At 46.0% G+C, this 21065-nt stretch overlaps 1 protein-coding gene across 3 annotated transcripts in view; it reads right to left on the minus strand.

Moving 5' to 3' along the window:
* Positions 1-16933, minus strand: part of ZCCHC7 (zinc finger CCHC-type containing 7) — an 86806-nt gene extending 69873 nt beyond the window's left edge. Inside the window, exons 1-5 of one of the 3 annotated variants that reach the window (XM_069002026.1) lie at positions 16806-16933; positions 16152-16191; positions 13728-13838; positions 11598-11990; positions 11280-11513 (exon numbers count right to left, since the gene is read on the minus strand). In XM_069002026.1, coding sequence (XP_068858127.1) covers positions 11280-11513; positions 11598-11967 — 604 coding nt within the window. In that variant the 5' untranslated portion in view covers positions 11968-11990; positions 13728-13838; positions 16152-16191; positions 16806-16933. Of the gene's footprint in view, positions 1-11279; positions 11991-13727; positions 13839-16151; positions 16192-16778 lie in introns of all 3 variants that reach the window. The other 2 variants (XM_069002024.1, XM_069002025.1) reach the window with 2 other exon arrangements.
* Between the last annotated feature and the right edge of the window lie 4132 nt (positions 16934-21065).

Below are 21065 nucleotides of genomic sequence, written 5' to 3' on the forward strand. Positions count from 1 at the left end.
ATCTTTGTTCAGGAATAAAAGGCCTCAGACAAATACTCTGACTTTCTAAGACTGAGTTAGGTTTCTGCTTTTCCATACATTTAAGAATGTGAGATTCTTGACACATCCAAGACCACTTGTGTTCAAAACCCGAGGCTGAGCTGGAATGGCTTTTGTCAGGAAACTCACCAGTTTAGTTTTACAAAGGTGTGAAATTTAGATGTCCTCATATTTACCCACTTTTGTCCTTAGGCACGACACTTGCATGCACATATGCAGTACACCCTAAACATCACAAAACCTCAAATTTGCTGACACTGAACATCCTCAAGCAACACAATTCAGGAGATGCTCTCTAATCAGCCATGGAAAATAACTCACGCCTGCAAAATGGCATTTAATAGCTCTTTTCTTTCTTCTTCTCTGGTGGGTTTTTTGTTTGGTTTTGTTATTTGTTATTGGGTTTTTTTTAAGTATGATAACCAATGTACATTTTAAGGCTACTACACAGCTGGCTGCCTTCCAGTCCTCACCATAGTTTTCAAAAAGCATGAATAATCTAAAAATATGACATTGTCAATATTCCAATTAAATAACAACCTGACAGTATCTTTCAAACTATCACATGTGCCGCCAAAGGTATTACCTGCATAATTCCAAAGATGAGTTCCCTATTATTTGAAATTATGTCAGGGGATTACTTTGGGGACAGAGCAAAAAGGCCAAGGAGTGTAATTCAAACTCTCGAAGGTAGAATTATAGAGCTTTTGGCAAGGTGGGGAAAGGGCATTTAATGCACTTTGGATGATATTGTAACTCACTGGTAGAATTTGAAAGAGGTGAATATATTATTAATCAGAAAAAGTAGAGAGAAAAAGAAGAGCGCACTAGAGAAAACACAGCAACGTTTTGCCTCCTTCAGGATCAGAAATAAGTATTGGGATGGGGCAACAAGACTGACTGTGTCTCTGTGAGACACACACAGAACCCAACAACAACTTCTACTACTCTTTCCTTTACCGGGATTGATGATTCATCTTCAAGCCCAAGGATGAAACATGGCAGTGTCAAAATGAAGAGAGCACTTATCCCAAGACCACACTTCAACAATAAAACATATTTCCTAAGAGAGATCTTGTGACTACACTAAAAAGACCAAGAAGTTTAACTTCTCCAATACAGAGCAGATATATGAGATATCAGTAATTTTTCAGTTTCCAAAATAACTTGTGCCAAAATCTATGTGAATTATTCTGTTACCAAAACTCCCAGACAAACAGAAGGAAAGTCAGACCTTACTATTAAAGGGAAAAGTAATCATTATGGTACTTTTTACAACTGGTAGTCAAACAAAGATTTTTTTCTGTTTACTTCCAACTGATTTAGAGTTTTTAAAATAATCATCCCATATTTTAAGGAATCTGTCTCCAAAAACAAACAAACAAACAAAAAAAAAAAACCAAAAAAAGGGGAGTGGGAGAGTCAAACCAATGAAGAAACGACAAATGTAATTTTAAACATTTAACATTCATGCAATTAGAGATACTATATATGCATAAGAGCAAAGATTTTGCTGTAAATAAATATACAGGGATGAGTTTTGTTAAATAAAATTTGAGTGTACAGAGATGAAAGGCACATAGGTAGTGTAATTGTTTCTGGAACAATACAGTGAAGTCTTATTTTGAAGATCTGTGTTTACACAGCAATTCGTGTAAATATTAAAGAAATTGCTCTATTAACTATGTATTAACTATTGACATAGGTCAATAGTAAGAACTTAGAATTTTTAGTGTGGGGCTGGGTGAAAACAGCCTGATACTGATTCCTTGATGTCATTTCGATTTTCTTAATTTTTGGTTTTTTCTTTTCCTGGATAAGAATTGTTTGATGACTCTGATTTTTCATTTGTTTTGTACAGAATTGTGCCTCATGTAGCATTTTGTTTTATTAATAACCTTTGAAATTCCAATAACAAAGCTAAACGTTAGAAAACAAACTGAAAAGAACTCGCTGACTCTAAATCCCCCATTCAGACTGGAAGAGCATTTTTTATACTTTTCTGTGTCCTTGAATGAAGTGACATTTAACAGTAGTTTTCATGTTTTCCTTGTGGATGGTAAGTATAACACTAAAAAATAAAACGACCAACTGGATATATTAAACCTCACCTGCGCATCCCACCTGCCCTGTTGTTCCCCTTGCATGCTTATATTCTCAGAGCAACTACATGAAAGAAGCAACACCTGAATGAACTGTTCTTGCATCGGAACATTTCCTGAAGCGCTGACAAGGATTTTGGGGCATATTTTCCATTTCTGTCTATTTTTTGAGTGAGTGTCCTCCTTGTAAGACACAAACTAGTGTGGCAACATAAGAATATTGACTGAGAAATGGTTTCAGTCTTACTGATGGAAAAGAGATCAGGCATTTGCCAAACTAAAAAGAAATAAAGTCTCAATGAAGTTATTCCTAATAAATTTTCAGCTTCTCCTACAACACTAAAATAAAGTAGGACCAGAAGAATTTTCTTTTGTGAAAAATTCAGTTCCTAAAGAGCCTGCTTTCTCCTTCAAATTCTTGCAGATTTCAAGCTTCACAGAGCCACTCAGGATTGGTCAAGCTTTCAAATTTAAAATTCCATGTGCTCCTTCTAATTATTTGAATTCATTGGGAAATTACTTTCAAATGTGCATTTTCATAAAAGGGAAAAGTGTTTTTCAGCTTTTGTCCCTTGGAGATTGCATGTATGTGCCACAAATAAAAAAATTACATCACTGACATACGTCACAAACATGTCATTTGTGTTTAAAAACATAAAATTGTATCACTGACACCTCAAAAACACATCATTTCTATTTTCAGGAATATTTTTGCTGTTGTTCTGCAAAAGAAGTATTTTTCTTCACTAGAAATGCATGGCTGGCCCTACAAAAGATTAAATTATATATAACTAAGTAACCCGGTGGTGGAAGGTGTCGTTGCCCATGGCAGGGAGATGGAACAAGAACGTTTTTAAGGTTCCTTCTGACCCAAAACAGCAGCCGCCAGCTCCCTGCTGCCTCCAGATGCCGTGACAGGGACTGATGGCCCCCAGCCCCTGGAGGCAGCAGCCTTTGGGGCCCATTCACCACGTCCTGTAAGAGAAACCACAACGAAACACAAAAGACCGTGACCTTCAGCCACGACTAAATCACTCCATTTTTAGGGAAATGACAAGAAAAATGGCACTGTTTCACCTGCACGAAGCTGCTCCCCAAAATGAAAAAATAAAAAACCCTATTACAAAAATCACGAGTGACTAAAGCTCAGCTTTTTGGCTTTGTTTTTAACAAAAGGGTATGTTTTAAATACTTGGGTTTGCCATCTGAAAATCTAAGTCACACAAACACCACGGATGCACCACGTGAGACACACAAACACACACCACCAATGCCAACAAAATTATCCCTCTGTTCCAACTGCTGACATGGATTTCTTAAAGGGATCTCTTCTCCGCTCTTTTTATGTCAAAACAAAGTTATAATAATTAAAAATATAATGAGGAAATCCCCTCAGCACACACCCATTCAGCCTAAAGTATAAACAATGACAACTTCGCCTGTGTCCTGGGGAGCCAGCCTGAGGGGACAGCTCAGTTTTGTGCTGGGCTGTTACTGGCTGAAGCCTCTGACACGGACTCCAGGGCTGGGAATGCTGCTGCCCCTCTCACGGATGTGTTATGGGACACCAGTGAAATTTCTGCTCAAAGTTGTAACTTTCCCCCCTTTTGGTTTCTTTACCAAGATAGCCCATGGGAACATAATGCAGTTGGAAATGCCAAACCTTCACATACACACCTACAAATACACAAACAAGCACATACATGTGCCTGTGCTTACACGTGTGTGTGTACATCGCTGTACATGCTCATGGGGAGCGAACCCCCGCATCCGGAGCAGTGGCTGGAGCCCCCCTGGCTCCAGTGGGAGGGAGAATCCCCCAAGCTCTGCAGGTAAAGTTTTAAAAGCACAAGACACAGTTCCAGGCTTGGTGTCTTACCTTTGGGTAGCGTCAAGCCAGGAAGGGAAGTGCAGCATGAGGCAGGGACTGTCAGCACCGGGCTGTAACACACCCGCCGCCTCACTGCCCCCGCTCTAGCAGGGTAGAGCAAGCTCTGGTGTTTCACCATGCACAGAGAGTTTCAAAAAGAGACCGAAAAGAGCATCTGGCAGCTTCCCCCCACACTCCCCCCCTCACTGCCTGGCTGTTGAGGTTTTAAAGGAGTTGATGGAGGAAGATTTGTCCTGAGGATGCCTGGCTGTTCCTGGTGTCTCAGGGGCTCAGAGTAAGGACAGGCACACAACCACCCAGGCAGCACAAAGTAAGACAGCAAAGTGCAGCAAAATCTGCCCACTTAGGGCAAAGAGCTGCTTTTGTGACTGTCACTGGAATCTGCTGTCTCCAATGGGCCTCCTCAGGCTCTTTGAGGGCATTCCCCTCATCTACACTTCAAAAGTGTGAACAAAGGAACACCAACCACCACACCTTACACCTGAGGCTGTGCAAAGGCAGCAAAGGAACACACAGAACTGACACCAAACTGATGTCAGAATACCAAACTGGTATTCACCCAACCAAACCGGTGCCAAGGCACACCAAACTGCTGACAGATACACCTCTGCAGCTGGTTCTGCACACGTGGTTCTCAGTAGAGCATGGGAGACATGTTACTCTGGTGATCCACATCCACCAACAAAAGTCCAAGAAGAAAGCTTTGATATTCTTCTTTCTTCACCGCTAATGATGTCATTGTCTGACAGGACATATTCTGGATAGCTGGGAATGTCACGTATGATGTGAAATCAGAGACATTAGCAAAAGCTTTAGAGGAAAAGCAGTCAAACACCACAACCACGGAGAGGAAGAAGAGACTGAGCCTGGCAGGTGGGAAACCTTACCACGGCTAAAAATTTCCATGTAAAAAGAAACAGCTTAAATCCAAATTCCATGACTACAAAAACTGTCATGCTGGTGGGAAATGCTGCAGTGAACTGGGGACCCTCAGCAGAGGAGCTGGAGTGTGCACCCCACTCACCAGCACATCCCCTGCAATCACAACTCTCCCCTAGCAAAGGCCGCTGGAGTAGGGTTGTTATATGTGGGATACAGTCACAGAAGACACACAGCACTCACCAGTATGAATTCTGGAAATACCAGTTATACACATTAACCACCACTGCCATCACCCCATCACAGACATGGGTGTACTTGAACACGCACAAGTGCTGCAGCAGCCTGAGGAGCTAGTTCTGCATTTCCTCCAGATTTAAAGTGAAAGGAGTGAGCACACATCCCTGCCTCATGATCAGCATTGCTGCAGTGGAATTGCAGGGTGCAGGGTCAGATTTTTGTCGCCCTACACTTGGCACCTACACCTGGCTGCTCACCTCAAACTTTACTTTTTCCCTACGTCTTTTGCATCCAGTATATTCTCTACTGCACTTTTTAATTGCTTAAACACCTAGAACTTCTCCTTTGAAAGGATTAAATCAGTTTCCCATCAGTGTTCAAAAATTCAGTTGGAGGATGAGAATTTGCTATTGCCTGCAAGAAACCCAAAGAAACAGGGACAAAGAAGAAAGATCAAACTGATAACAGAAGAGGGGGGAGAAAATCCCTTTATAACTATCAACAGAACAGAGAAAAAAAAGGTGAAAAAAGTGAAAAAAAGTCACACAGAATACATGACCATGTAAGCATGGGCACTCTTGCAGAAAACCTAGTCAGCAATCCCAAGCCAGAGGAAATTTAAATGAGAGCCAGGTCCACAGCAGTGACGGAATCTGAACAGATACAAGGGGCTGCTCAGGTTGCAGGTTGTGCTTAGCCTCAATCTCTTCGGATTTGCAAAGGAACTTTATTAGTTTTATTAATTTTTTTTCTTAAATAATCAAGAGATTCGAGTGTATCCACATTACACAGTGAGGAAGATTAAGATTTTTTCTTTAATCAAAATATCCATATGCATGTGCTGTATCTTCCAAGGGGTAGGTGGATTCCCACTACTGATTCCCGCTCCAGGGTGCGTTCTGCTGCAGGAATTCATGCACAAACCACTCCTACCGCATTTCCATGACGGCAGAGTTCCAGCAAACACAAGTGAGAAGAAAACCCCTCAAATCACAGGAAAACCCCCAAATCACAGTGCTCAGCAGGGTGCAGTTCTGGGGGAAACAAGCCCATAAAGGGGTTCAGCAAGACACACACAAACACACAAGGATTGGACTCCACTTCACATGCAGCAGCATAGCCTGCCACTGCTCTGTCCATCCCTCTAAGGGGAATCAAGGCCCAGCCCCGAGAGCCTAGCTCTGCGGGGGAGGGGAAAGGAGAGCAGGAGCTCTGTGCCAGTGTGGGACAGGAACAGCTGGCCAGGACACCAAGGATCACCAGCTCTCACCCTCCTCTGGAAGCGCCTCTGTGCCCAGCCTCGCTGCAGGCAACGGATGGCACTGTCCCACATGCATGGCTGACCAGCCCACACAAACCTGGCTCCCAGCACAGGCTGCTTCTAAAAAAACTGATTTTAGAGCAAGACATCTTTTCTGTGTGCTTTTCCATCAGCTGGCCTGTGGGGCTCCTGGTGCCCACACTGGGCCTCCTCTAGAGGAGATGCTCCAGGCAGTGTCACAGGGGGCTGAGGCCACCCCTTGAGCGGGGACACGGCCACAGCCACCGCGTGTGGCCTCCAGAGCAGCGGCCTGCGACAGCCAGGCAAGCCACCACAAAGCTACAAGGGCATAAATCTCTGCTTTGGGCTTTTGGTGACACTGAAACTGGTACATGGATTGCACCAGGGAGTCCTGCTGCTTTTAAGAAATGCAGCACACACCTCTAGGTATTAATAACAAAAATACTTCGATTGTTATAGAAATTTTCACCTAGAGATCTTTCTACTTCTGAAAGCAATTTTGTTTGAGATTTAATCCATTGATTCCATAATTTGGGTATTCAATAGGCAGAGGGAAATGTGACTCTTTACAGAGCTCTTCTCTGGCCTAGCAAAATGAAAAATTTATGGTAGTCATTTTTGTAGGAAAAAATAAGTTGTTGCTACAAATCACAAGACTCCAGAACAAAAACATACTGTATCGTGCAAAGGTCACATTCAAAAGCAGCTGTCAGGGAAAAGAAGCAAAACACAACTCATTGTATTTTGTTGTTATTTTAGAATTAAGCTTACACCTTTTCACCATTTAGAAATAAACTGAGAGATTTGAGTAATAGCACACAGAGAAAAGAAATACAGATGTAGTCAGATTTTTGAGTAGTTTCTGCAGTGCCACAGAGTTAAGATAAATTTAAGTTCAATCTGGAAGAAGCCATTTTACACACTGATAGTTCACAAAGGGTATTTCCTTTTTGATAGAGATAAAATAATAAGTCACATTTATCAGAGACTGCTGTCTCCATTCTGACTCCATAAGCTGCAGTTACTGCTACTAAATAGAAAACTCCTTCATATATGATTTTTTAGAGGAGAGGCAGAATTGAAATGCTTTCAAATTAATTTTCTTTTCCATCTTAGGAATATTTTTATGTTTTCATTCACTAAATGTTCAAACACACTTCTTTTTTCTCTTCTTCATTTTACAAATGTTCTTTGGATTCAAAAGCAGCCACACACCACAAACTTGCCAAGCTCAGAGTGAGATTGTACTCACACCCAGTCTCCGAGAAAGGGACCAGGCGGATAAAGGATATAACAGGGAGAAGATAAATTGTTTTTTGTACCCCTTAGTGGCCGGACATCAATGCTGCAGCTCTGAAAGCTGTCTTTCCAAAAAAAAAAAAAAAAAAAAAAAAAAAAAAAAAAAAAAAAAAAAAAAAAAAAAAAAAAAAAAAAAAAAAAAAAAAAAAAAAAAAGAGAGATTAGGATTGCAGCTATTCATGGGAGAAGAAATATGTTAAAAGGAAGGTTTTAATGAAGAAATGGATTAAAGACTTTCAACTACAGGAGATTAACGTTCTTATCATATGAACTCTTACTGTAAAGCAGAGAGAAGGGGTGGGAGGGGAGCACACTCCTCCAAAGACAGGAAAACTCTGACACTGAAAACGAATTCTCTGCATTAGTGCATGGCACAGTTTGTAATGATTCTTTTTGCACATTTTAGCATGGTCTCTTAAACTTTAAAAAAAAAAGGGTGTAGATTATACCAAAGACCTAGTTTTGCTGAATTACCCATTTTTGAAACACCCTGTGAAGCAGGTAGGACCCATTAAACACAGCAACCAGCAGCATCACCACTCAGTTTTCTGACAGTCACATCAGAACACCACCAGTGGCAGTGGGAACACACAGGTACCTGGTCATGCCTTTCAGCAGGGAAACCAGGAATTTTACAGACATACAGGCACAAATATGCTATGGCTTAGTGTGGTATTAGACAAGCAAAACCAAAAACTGAAAGGCACCTAAAGCCATAGGGAAGCAGGGCAGAGAGGAGAGGGAAGACTCCCATCTGGGTATGGAACACTGGTGCTCAAAGACTGGCCATAAACCTGCAGGATAGCAGTTGAGGACCAAAAAGTAAACCTTGATCTGCCACCAGGACCCAGAGCTCACTTCCCACAGCAAAACATCTCTTTCCATCACAACAGATGCTGCTGGAGACTGGAGCTGGAAAGCTGCATAGAGGAAAGACTCTCTGTGAACTGCAGGCATCAGGACAGCATTATTTGTTTGCAGGGAATATTAAAAATAATAACGGTGTTAGACAAGAGCAGGTTGGCCAAGTGAGGTGTAGAGGAGTGAACAGAATAAGGAGATATGCTCAGTTCCTTTCCTTAAGGAGTTGTTTCTGATGCCGTGGAAGCTCAGCATCTCTCTGCAGGGACTCAGACATGAAAACAGACTCATCAAATGACTGACACAACCGGCTGCTCTCACGGTCAGAGGACTGTTCACGTTTCAGTTCCCTTTCTCACAGGAAGCAAACTGGACACTAGACACACCACAACACTGTCACGGGAGGTCTGTCCGATGTACACTCACAGGCAGTTCCAGAAGAGAAGGGAAAGGCAAGGCTTCATGAGTTCTTACATGCTATGAGCATCCCTACTGACACCGCAGGCCCTAAAATCATAACTGACATACCGTGTCGTCGCCAAAACACCTACCTCATTCTCTAGAAACCCTGAAAACAGAACTGTGCATGTGTCAAAACATTTTAAATGAACTAGCAGAGAATATCTCTGAGAGGATAATTTGCCAATACACATACATTTTAAACACATTTCTTTGAACTGAAAATTTTTATATTCATGCTTCAGCAGAGTCATTTATAGAATCCCAAAATCCTGGAACGGTTTTGGTTCCAAAGGGCCCTAAAGATCCCCTTGTTCCAGCCCCCTGCTATGGACAAAGACACCTTATGTTAGACAAGTTACATACTATAGTCTATAGCATGAGAGATACAAGCTCAATAAACAAATTACAGTTACTGTACATTAGGAAGACTTATGGCTTCTCTTCCCTACAGCTATTTTGATGCTATTCTGGTCTTTCATTACACACACATACCTACAACACAATTTATTCTAAATCTTTGCATGGGGATCACAGTGTGTACTAGAAAAGGAGCAGCTGAACGAAACTTTTGCTCACCAGAGCTACTTGAATTCCAGCCACCAGAATCTGGAGGGGTTTGGAGAAGGTTCTGGCCTACTATTGAGAATAAAACCAGAGTAGGAAAATAGCAGTGTATTTCTGACCTCGTATGACTGTCTTTGACTTCCCACTAAAACATCTCAAGAACTGTTTATATTGCCTACACTCCATGAAACAATTTTAGTTCTGAACAGCGTGACCCATTCATACAGGGCAGGGAAATTCTACCTCTGTTGACTGCTCTGTATGTGGCTTGCTTATTGCCAACAATCACGAATGGGTCTATGAACCAGAAACATTACAATGTTTGTCACAAAAACGTGACATAACTTAGCAAAACCTGCCCCCTGGTACCAACCTCCCACATTGATTTTTAACAGGCCCCTCAGTCAGCACTGGCACAGCTGCAAGGCAATTCTTAGAAACTTTAAAAAGATTTATAAGGAGGGAAAAACCTACATGAATTCCAAACATGGTGTGCTTACCAGGGCTTCTGATGCAGTGACAGAATGCTTTACATAGAAGTCTGTTCAGCCACAGAGTGTGCTTAGCTATGCAAAAACACACACAAGTCCAGCAGAAGGTTATCAAACATTTATGGTCCTGAAATACATATTTCACCAAAGAAGAAGGCAAAGACTATCCCTCAGCTCTTCCCTCTCAAACAGCGCAGCAGCAGCACATGAACAGCAGCACTGTTTATAGATCCTCTGACAAAAAACTCCACTGCTGTCAGCCTGCAGATCAGCATCACAGAATGCTCCATTTCATCCAAAACCTCCTCGCTTACATGTGCGCCAAATAAAGTTATGGCATACATTGTTTTTTAACTTCTTTTAAAGTATGGTCTATTTTACTTTATTTATAAACTTCCCTTCTTTATTTCTTTCTCCAGCCTTTGTCTGGGCCATGGTTTCCCTCAACCTGGCGGAGGGATGCTGTTCCCAGTAATGGCCTTTGTGCTCCAGGAAACTAGTGAGCAGGAAAAAATCCTGACTGATCATCTAGCAGAGTTTTCAGCTGATGGTGACACAGTGTATATTACACACAATGGTTATTGCAAACACGTGCCTGAGCTCTGTCCCACTAACCACCACGTTTATGGACTTTCTTTGCTGTATTGTGGAAGAATGTTTTCGAAACACTAAAATGTTAGACTTTAGCTTTAGTGGTTGGGGAGAAGCCTCTCTGAATTCTTCAGTGCAGAATCTACATAAGAACAGTCAGTCAACTTCAGATCAACAGCCCAAACTGTCAAGAGTCACGATGGGGCAGTCAGCTCATGAACTCAGGCAGGGGAAATGCTCAGGTCTCCCCTCCGCCCCTTGCCTCCTTCCTGTTACAGCTCATCCCTGTCCTGAGTTGAAAGGTCTCTGGTCTGGCACACAGCAACTTATTATATGCTCTCAGGAATATGAAGTACATGGCAAAGTTGAAAAGTTCACAGTACAAATCACTCAGGAAAAATGCTGTTTTTCCTTCCATATGTCATGCTGCTGAAATAAAGGTATTGAAATGGTACAAATAATGGCCATTTCATTTACTACAGCTTTGCATCCATTGCCATGCACTACTGACATCAGTATCATTGCAGACAAATTGTTGCCCCCATACAAGAATAAACAAGCCAATAAAAGGGACTAACCTTCGCTGACAGGAGTGGCACAGCCCTCAAGGTTCAACATGATGTCTTCATCCCTGTCATCAGCACCAGCTCCCAAAAGCATCCAGCTTTCAACGTTATCACTGTCAGAGATCAAGCTCTCCTCCTCCGAGCTGTTGTCTATTACCAACACATCATGCATGGCTTGAGGTCCAGCAGAACAGACAGGGGTAGGCCTCCCACTAGTGCTGTTTCTCTGCCTTGGTGTGCCCACATCTGATTCAGGGGGACACAGGGCATTACATCCAGCAGCTTTGGTGTGATTTGGTGTGGAGGATACCATCTGGATGTGTGTTTTACCTTGAGCTGAAGAGCATCTTGACCTCTTTGACTTGCTTTTGTAGATGCTGTCTTCCTCTGGTGTATCAGACAGGACGATGATCTCGGGCTCATTTGAAAGCTGAGTACCACCACTGGTGAATTCAGGGAGCTTCTCATCTTCATCCTGTTTCTCAGTTAGACATGAACTATGACCCATGACTTCTGCAACACCAGCTTCTTCATCCATTTCCAGTGTACTGATTTCTCCAAGATCCTGGGAATAGTGGATCTGGCTATAGAGATGAAACTCCACCTCACTATCAACACTCTGCTCACTGGATGACTCCTCGGGATAAAGCTCATCTTCATATACTTCAGTATTCTCAGGACCATCATACCCGGTAAACATTCTGGAAAGTGAGGAGTCCGTGTCTACAAAAAAACCAAATGGCTATATCAGAATGATCATATGTCCAAAATAAACCTTCAAATGATACCTTTGGTCCTCTTGAAATTGCTCAGGTGAGTCACAGAGCTCTGCACACAGAACATCAAACTGAGCAGATTTAACAGCTATCTGTGCTCAGATGTGGAAAGGCACAAGCTACTTAAGGATGCATTTGCATTAACCATAACTACTACTTCAGTTCCACTACTTTGGCTTCTGAAAGTGGCATTTACTGAGTTCTCCACTCCCACATGAGAGAGGTCATCTGGATACTCACAGGCCACACCTGGAGTGCTGTGTGCACCTTGGGCTCTCCAGTACTGGAGCAAGTGCAGCAAAGGGCCACAGAAACCATTAAGGGACTGGAGCATCTACTGTAGGTCAGACTGGGACTGCTACTCCACTGGAATATAAAGCTCAGGGGGATTTATCCATGCTCACAAACACCTGGCAGGCAGAGTAAACAAGACAGAACCACCACAGCAGTGCCCAGCAAGAACTTGAAAGGTAATGGACACAAAATAACAAAGTACAGGGAATTCCACTTAAAGGTAACTCTGTTGCTCAGAAAGGCTGTGGAGCCTCCATTCTTGAGGACCTTCAAACCTCAGCTAGACACAGCCCTGAGCAAGTGGCTCCAGGTCACTCTGCTTTAAGTCAGCGCTGAAATTGCCAGAGGCTCCTTCCTGACTCAGCTGTCCTGTGATCCCAGCCCAAGGGTGAGTGTGTTCAGAGCTCACAGCCTGCTCCCTGGCAAGACAGGTAATACAGGGACGTTCTAAAGTCACCCTGCCTCCTTGAGAGACTACCTCACTTGGTGTACATGACCATATGATGCATGGAGTATAGGAAACTGAACACTTCCTCTGAAAGTCTGTCTCTATTTCTGAGTTACAGTTACTCCCATGGAAGTCATCAAGCTTTTTTAGACCTGAAAACTGCCAGATGGAGTTCAGCTTTTTGGCTGTGGAAGAAGAATGTCATGGTACTGTTTAAATGCACTTAGTCACACACACATACAAAAATTCAGATTTGTGAGCTTTGTACAGAGGTAATTTGCATCATGATGGTATTTAAAGAACCCAAAGGATCTTATTATGAAGGTTCTCCTCTCTCATCCAGGTTCCTACATAAACATAACACCTAATATGCTAAATATATGAAAGAACATGGTGGTAATAGACACAATAAACCTATTTTACACCACTACCTAGCTTTAGATGCTGTAGGAAGGAAGAAAAAGTAAAACAATGGCACCTGAATGGTTGCAGTTAGAAAAACACCTGACAGACCAAATGAAGGCCCCAAACTTCAGTGTTTTTCTCAACTGCACCCAGGGTCCCTGTTTCAAACAGGTTGCAGCCTCTTCCTATCCACACAGTGAGAACAGAGCTCCAATCAAGCACATTCACAATATTAACACATGGTCATGAGGTGTGAGAAGAGACCTTCAGTAATGTAGGAAATTAATAAATCCTCCTGAAGATGCTGCATTTTTAGTGATACTCCAAAAGCCAACTGAATCCAAGCACTCCTTCCTTCCCTTCTGTCACCCAGTGGATAAAGTCACACACATAAGCAGTGACCACTGCTAAGAACTTGCAGCTGAACAACACTGAAGCCTTTCAAGCATCCAGGGAGCTGACTCATGGACACTTCCATGAGTGTGCAACAGCAGAGTGCAGGCAACAGCACAAACAGGCAGCAAGCACTACACTCACTTTGATCTATCCTTCTCAGAAGGTCAAACAACAGCTCCTCCTCCTCTCAGGTCCACACGTGACTGTGATATTGAAGGGCTCTTCCTCTTGCTCAGCATGTACACCAGGCCACTGGGAAACAAGAAACATACAACATCAGCATCACAACAGAATCTGAAGACATACTGGTCACCATTCTCACTCAGTCCACAGCTATGCCTTTCCTCTTGAGGAAAGAGAAATAGCCATGTCGGGTACCTGACATCAAGGCAGACACAAACACAGCCTCTAGGAAAGGGAAGAGGAGCTCCACAAAGTCTTGCTTTGTTTTTCAGATTGTCAAGCGGAAGCAGTCTCTCACTGAGATCATACAGATAACTCAGAGAAAGACCTGACTGCAACTTCAGATTTCCTTTTGCCAGTGAAAAGTTTAGGCTACGGGCAAAATTCTTTTCCATAGAATCATAGAAAGGTTTCAGCCGGAAAAGACTGCTAGGGTCACTGTTCTCTCAGCTGTGTTCACCTCTAAGTGCCACAGCTATCTCACTTCCAGCTGGACTATAATAAAGATACTCTTCACATCTGAGTGTGAAAAACACATGAAAAATATTAGTCCTGCAAAGACTACCTGATTTGATAGGCTGCAGGGAGCAACAACACACCGACACATCCTACTTTGGAACTAGATTACCTTACTTTTAAAAAAACCCCAAACTTCAAACCCCTGGCAATGGTAGAACTCCATCCCTTTATCAAGAGGAATCCCACTCCTACCTGAACCCAAAGCACAGCCTTCCTCAAATGCACCTGAATGCCTTTCAGGGAGCCCCTAAGTAAGGACAGTTCAAGTAAAGGGCTACCAATGTTAAAATTTAAAAAATCACAGACATCTGAGTTTCTTTTAACCGTTTCCAAACAAAACTGCAAATGACTGCAGTTGTCAATGACAGGGATAATTTTCAAACCCTGCTCTCCAGCATTTTTCATCTGGCCCATTAGAACCTGACATCCCACATATGATGCAGCAGCAGGAGTGGCAGCAGCACCAGGCAGTCAGAAGGGAGGTGCCACTGGCAACTCAAAACAGAGAGGAAGAGCAAGGCCAACAAACAAGAAATAACAAACAAGTTAATCAGAACACCTCAGCCAAAATCCCAAAGGGGGTTTGGGATGCTCAGGTCTCACTCATCTGCAGAAGGGACTTTGCAGTAAGAAGTTCAGGGCAGTCCTTCCCATGTCATTCCCGTTCACCTACCTCGACTCTCCCTGTCAGCCCCTCCTTTCCACTGCTTAACTCCAGCACCTCTGCTGCTCTTACTTTCTCAGCTTCTAACAGATTCCAGAGCTTATTGTGCTTAACTTCAAATACTGAGATATCTTAAAAATTTCAAATGAAAACTAAAATACAGAGATTACTTCTTCCATTGCATATGACTTTTCACACAAGTGTCCTGTTCCCACCACAAATCATCTGTGAATTCCAAATATTTCCTTATTTACCTCTGCTTGATCTCTGCAGCCGATCAACCCTATTTGATAAAGGCTGCATTGAGAATAGAGCAGCAAACAGGCTCTCTACTGCCTTGGAAGGCAAAGACAAAACACAACCCTACTGTTAGGCTGTTACAGATAGAAAGACAAAATGAAAAAGAAAGCTCTTTCAAGAGAATTACCATACTATCTATCAGAACAGAGGGTCAGACATCAGGACAGCAGCAGCTACACTTTTTGTCAACTTTAAATTTAGTTCTATTTTTGATACATAAACTGCCTGGTGCTTCAGACTGCTGAGACACTGCAAGGGCACAGACAGTATGAAACTGACAAAAAACTTAAATGTTCCAGAGCCTGTGAATGAAATCTTTCATTTCAGCTGCTGTAGCTGCTTTTTCACCCTGCATTGCCTGGATTCCATGAGAAAATTATCATTACGAAGCTCAGGACTGAAATGAAAATCACATCTGGAAGGTATGAAAATGTCAAACCTAAATATATTTATAAAAAACCTACCCAAAGACATATTTATTATCAGAGACCAGTGCCAGGAGACTGTTTTCCTTCCCCTGCTCTGTTTCTGTACCCAATGTGATTCCAACCTGGCTGTGCCTCACAGGGGCAGTTCTCACAGCAGTTCTCACAGCTGATGAGAAAGGTACAACCTGCATCCTCTGCTCTGGGTGAGACATGCAGCTGTCAGTGCATCTGGAGTGGAGAAGCCCTTGCAGTAACATCAAAAAGTATCAGGAGGTGGGTTGGGAGCAGCCTCTGCCCTCATTTTCCATGATCTAATGCTGATTTTTGGCTAAATGCTGAGATGTAAACCCCATCCTTGTCCCATTTGCGGTTTGAGGACACACAACTGTTCTGGACTTTCTTTAACTGAAGTGCAAAGAGAGAGGAAAAGCTTTGGAGAGGAGGTCAACATTTTTCTAGCGGCAGCTATACCTTCAGGAGATCTCAGGAATATCTCTTCCACACCTGAACCCTGGAAAATAACAACACATTTCAAGTTTACTTCAAGCCTTTCAGAAGATTTTTTTCTTCCCACAGCTATTTTATGAATCATGTTTAAGAGTAACAGAGATTTTGGTTTTGCTTGGATCCTAGGGCTGGATGTTGTCTGGCGAGTGGGAACAAATCAGGAATGGAGATCCCGGGAGAAAGGGATGCACACCCCGAGCACCGGTGGCGGCCGAGAGAGTGCGCGGAGCGCGGGTCCGGGCACACGCAGGGCCGTGCGGGTACCGACCCCTCCTCCGGAACTCCTGGGCCTCTGGGGCTTGTTCCAGGGGCTGGCGTAGGGACCGGGACACGCCGCAACCGGAGGCTGGGCCAGGATCACGGACACCGGGGACGGACCGGCGGGGCGGGCCCGGGCAGAGGCCGCCGAGGGGCGGGGGGGATCCCGGCTGCGCGGCCGCGACTGGGGCGGAGAAGCCGCCACGGGACGGGAGGGACCCGGGGCCGGGGCCCTGGGGAGTGGGGCCCGCCGTGGAGAGCGGGGCCCGGGTCCGGCCGGGAGGTGCCGGAGCCGGGTGGGGCCGGGTGCCGGTAGTCACGGACCATACTCACTCACTGCCGATACCGGAACTCACTCACTCGGTATCAGTACTCGCTGCCGGTACTGGGACTGACTCACTGACCGACCGACCGACTCGCTCGCTGCCAGTACTCAGCGCCAGGACTCCCTCGATCCCGGTATTCTGTTCCGGCCGCGCCGGGACCCGCCGAGCAGGAAGTGGCGGTGGCCTGGCCCCGCCGTCCGGCCACGTGCGTCCGGCCCCGCCCCGGCCGGCCCCGGCCCCGCCCCGGCCCAGCCCCAAGGCTCCGGGCGGGCTGGGGGGACGCGGCTTTGCGGAGAATTTACCGGAAATCGGATGGGCATGGAGGGGGCTTTCCCGAGTCTCGCAAGCCTCGGGGTTCCGTCTGCGTCCTGCCCGGTAGCACAGTCCTGCGAGAGGACCGCGTCTCCACGTGCGGAGTGGACAGAGCCCGCCCCGCGCCGGGCGCCGCGGGCAGTGTGGTCCGGGAAGAGACGGAGTGGGAAAGGATCTTACAGTTCATGCAGTCCCACCCCATGGCATAGATAAGGACACCTTCCACTTGATCGGGTGTCTTCAAACCCAGACCAACCTGGCCTGCAACATTTCCAGGGATGGGGCAGCCACAGCTTCTCTGGGCAGTCTGTGCCAGGGTCTCCCCACGCTCGTGGGGAGGAATTTCTTCCTAATATCCCGTCTAATCCTGCCCTCTGGCAGTGAGAAATTCTTTCTCTTGTTCTGTCACTTCAACCCTTGTCTGCAGTCCCTCGCCAGCTCTGAGCCCCTTTGGATATTGGAAGGGGTTCTAAACTCTCCCCAGAGCTTCTTTTCTCCAGCTGGACATCCCCAGCTTTCCCAGTCCATCTCCATAGCAGAGGTGCTGGAGCCCTGGGAGCATCATATGGATATGTGCCTGAATGTGCAGCTACACACATACATGTTTACACGCACCATAAATGTCCTGCCATCCTGGCTGGACCATTCTGTGCCTGCCCAGTGTCCCCAGCAGCCCTTTGCAGACATATCTGCACCCAGCAGATCCAGCCTTGCTGTCTCTCACCAGTGAGCTTGCAAAAGTCCCAGTGTCTCCAGTATTCACCTTTGCGATGCTAGGCCCCACACCTCCTGGCCCACTTGCAAACCAGCACAGTTTTACAGTTGATGTGATTGCCCTTGCTGGTGTGTGCCTGTTCATCACAGACATGCTGCCTCCCTCCAGGTACTGCCCTTCCACACACAGATCCTCTGACCAGGGGTCCAGCTCCTCTGGCAAGCTCTGGGACCTCCACATGCAAAGATGTGCACACAGCAGAGAGGGGCCCTTGCCCATGTGAACAGACATCCTGTTTAATCTTGCCAAATGGGGTCATATAGGGGTGCATATGGTGTGCCTCCGTTTTGTGTGCATGACAGATGGGATGACCTGCAGCAGGTAGCAACAAGGAGTCAGACAGAGCCTCTGAGGGGCAGGAGAGGCAAGCAGGGATGAGTGAGAAGATGCAGGGAGTTGGGGGAGATTCCATCTGGGTCTGCTGCTTCAGGGACAGTAGTGTTCCTGCTTGCCCTGCAACTGTAGAGCTGGCCCTCCATCCTGCCCCTCTCCACTGAGGCCAGCAGGGCTGCCTGTGCAGACAGACACGTTTGCGCTGGCACATCCACTGAGCCCAGAGCTTTCATTTTCCATCTCATTTTTTGTAGGCCTTTTAGACTTCGGTCGTTTCCTTAATGCAGTGCTAGTAGTCTATTTTCAACATTACTGGCATGTAATTATGACCTGTGATTTCCTTCTGCAAATGCTAGCAAAGGCAAGTATGTGTGGGCTGCAAAACTGTCTCTTGAAAGGCAGAATAATGTGTTTCTCTGATCCTCCAGGCTCTGGGAAGAAGTGAACAAAACCAACCCACAATTAGGAAAGTTTTATCTTCTGGCAGAGAGCGAGCGGAACCTGACATAGCTGTGACACCTGGTACTGGCCACAGGTACTTCGCTCTGATCTTATCATGACACCTTTCAAAACAAAAATGTTTTTAATGCTTCTGGATGTTATGAAACCTACTGAAATATATCAGATAATTAAGTGCTGTAAAACATATGCTGTTGATTAAAAGATGAGCTGGAACTGCAGAATGTTATGCAACTGTCAGGACCCTGAGGATAACCCATGGAATCATGGCTGTGTCTGACCCCAGTTTCCCAAATTACTGACCATAACCCCTCTCTGCAGACTGCCATCCTGCCACAGCCTTGGCCTGTCCCTATCCCCAGGCAGGTGCCTGATACCCGGGGATGGGATAGATGCCCTGTCCTGGCTGGGGTGGTGGGGTGGGGTGGGCAGTGGCCACCGGGCCACTCTGCCCCATCATCCCCCACTGCGCAGCTACTGAAATGGTGTAAAATACGTGTTTGGAGAAAGACTTCAAATCAGGTACGTTTCTCCAGAGCATTTCCAGGAAACAAAATTCTCTATTTATAGAAACAGCAGGAGAAAGATTAGAGCATTTGCATTTAGCACTGACTACAGTGATATTTTACACTTGCAAGAACCCATTATTGCTAGATCTGCCCCTGAAATGAAGTTCTTTTGGGGGCATCATAGCAAAAAGTCACCAACTGCCTCTGAGGCATCCATTGCCAGTCACCTGTCCTAAGTGAATCACTCCCACATTGCCCCAGGGCCACCACAACTCAGGGGACACCATTCACCCTGGGTGGGAGTGGCACAACTCCAGTCTGGCCTTGCTGCAGGGTACTTTGCTGTTGCATCGAAGCAGACAGAAGTGCCTGCATTCAGTTCAATTTGACTCAGGAGTCATCCTCAGGCCCTGGCATTTTTACCCTTGCACCCCTTTCTCTCTCAAGCCAGTTGACTCCTGCAGCTGCCTTTGCTTCTGAGCACCACTTCTTGGTAGGACTGATAAACTTCACCTACTGCACACCCTGAGCCCAGCCCAAACTGTTCCCCTCCTCCCCTGAACATGCTAGCTTTGGTGAGCCAGTGATTCACTCATGACAGGAGAGGAGCTTGGCACAGAGCCTGAGGTCCTGGTGCTCACACGTGGCCAGGAGATGAGGAGGTTTCACTCCCTTGGCACCCCGTTGCGTGTGCTGAGCAGCATCCCTGGTTGCGCTTAGTTTAGCTTGCCGGAGAAATGTCCTCTCTTCCTCCACAGCTCTCAGCTTTCCGAGCTGTTCAGGGTGGCAGGACGCATCTTCCTGCAGCCCAGAACCGGGCCGCAGGGCTGCAGGGAATGGTCAGGTTGAAAACTACTTGCCCTCCTGCCGAGCTGACACCGCGTGCTGGGGCTCGGAGCCTCTCTCGGGAGTGCAGGCAACGCCCGCGGCACCGGCACCGTCCGCGCTGGACTCCGGACGGCGCGTTCCCCCGGGGACGGGAGCGGGGCCCCGGGGCTGTTCTGAGCACCGCAGTACCATCTTCCCGCTGCGATTTACTCAGACCCACCAGAAGCCCTGTCCGTGCAGGGAAAGCAGCATCCATTCTCCGCGCCCGACGGCCCTGCCCGGCACCCCCGCGGAGCCCGTCCCTTCCCCTCCTGCCTGCCCTGTGTAGGGACGCCAAATGGCTGCACAAACCCAGCAAGAAGGAACGGGCCCGCCGGGGCCTGGGGGTAGACCCATGCGTGTTGCACGGACAGGTGGCTTTGCAGCAGCCGCAAGTGCCTGGGGACAGAGCTGTGTCTCCTGCAGCCTTCCAGATTGCAGGAGACGGTGGAGACCGGTGGAGATCGTCGTTCTTCCACCAAAACCTGTACGTGGCTAAAAAAGAAAAAGGAAGGAAGCGGGAGATTTTCCTGGGATGCAACCTGTCGGTTCGCGGTCCAGGTGCCGGCAGGTGGCACCCCAGAATGCGCAGCCTTTCTGCTAGCCTGGTGCTGCTCACCGGAGGAGTCTTCAGCCTCCGCTCTGCTGCCAGCATCGGGGCACTCTCGGTGGCTCTGACGGTGAGGCCAACAGCCATCAGAAAGGACCCCAAAATGATGACTTCCGTTTGATTCTTTCCAAAGCGTGTTTCTAAATGCTGAGGGAAACAGCACGCAAGAATCCAGAATAAGCCTGAGCAGTATTACACATTAATAAAGCATCTCTGTCAGAGTGCTGGCTTCTGTTGCCTCTAACTTTACTAGACACCAACCCTGTGAGGTGAAACAGCTTATGAGAGATGCAGCTTCACCTGGCATTCCTTGGAGAATTCACAGCTGGAAGGTGACACCCTGTCCAGGAGTGTTGCTTAGGAAAATCACAGAACTCTTGGCCATGGTGGGAACATTGTGCCTTGTTTTTTCCACTTTGGAGCAACATG

This window comes from Aphelocoma coerulescens, assembly GCF_041296385.1.
Source record: "Aphelocoma coerulescens isolate FSJ_1873_10779 chromosome Z unlocalized genomic scaffold, UR_Acoe_1.0 ChrZ, whole genome shotgun sequence".
Classification (NCBI taxonomy): domain Eukaryota; kingdom Metazoa; phylum Chordata; class Aves; order Passeriformes; family Corvidae; genus Aphelocoma; species Aphelocoma coerulescens.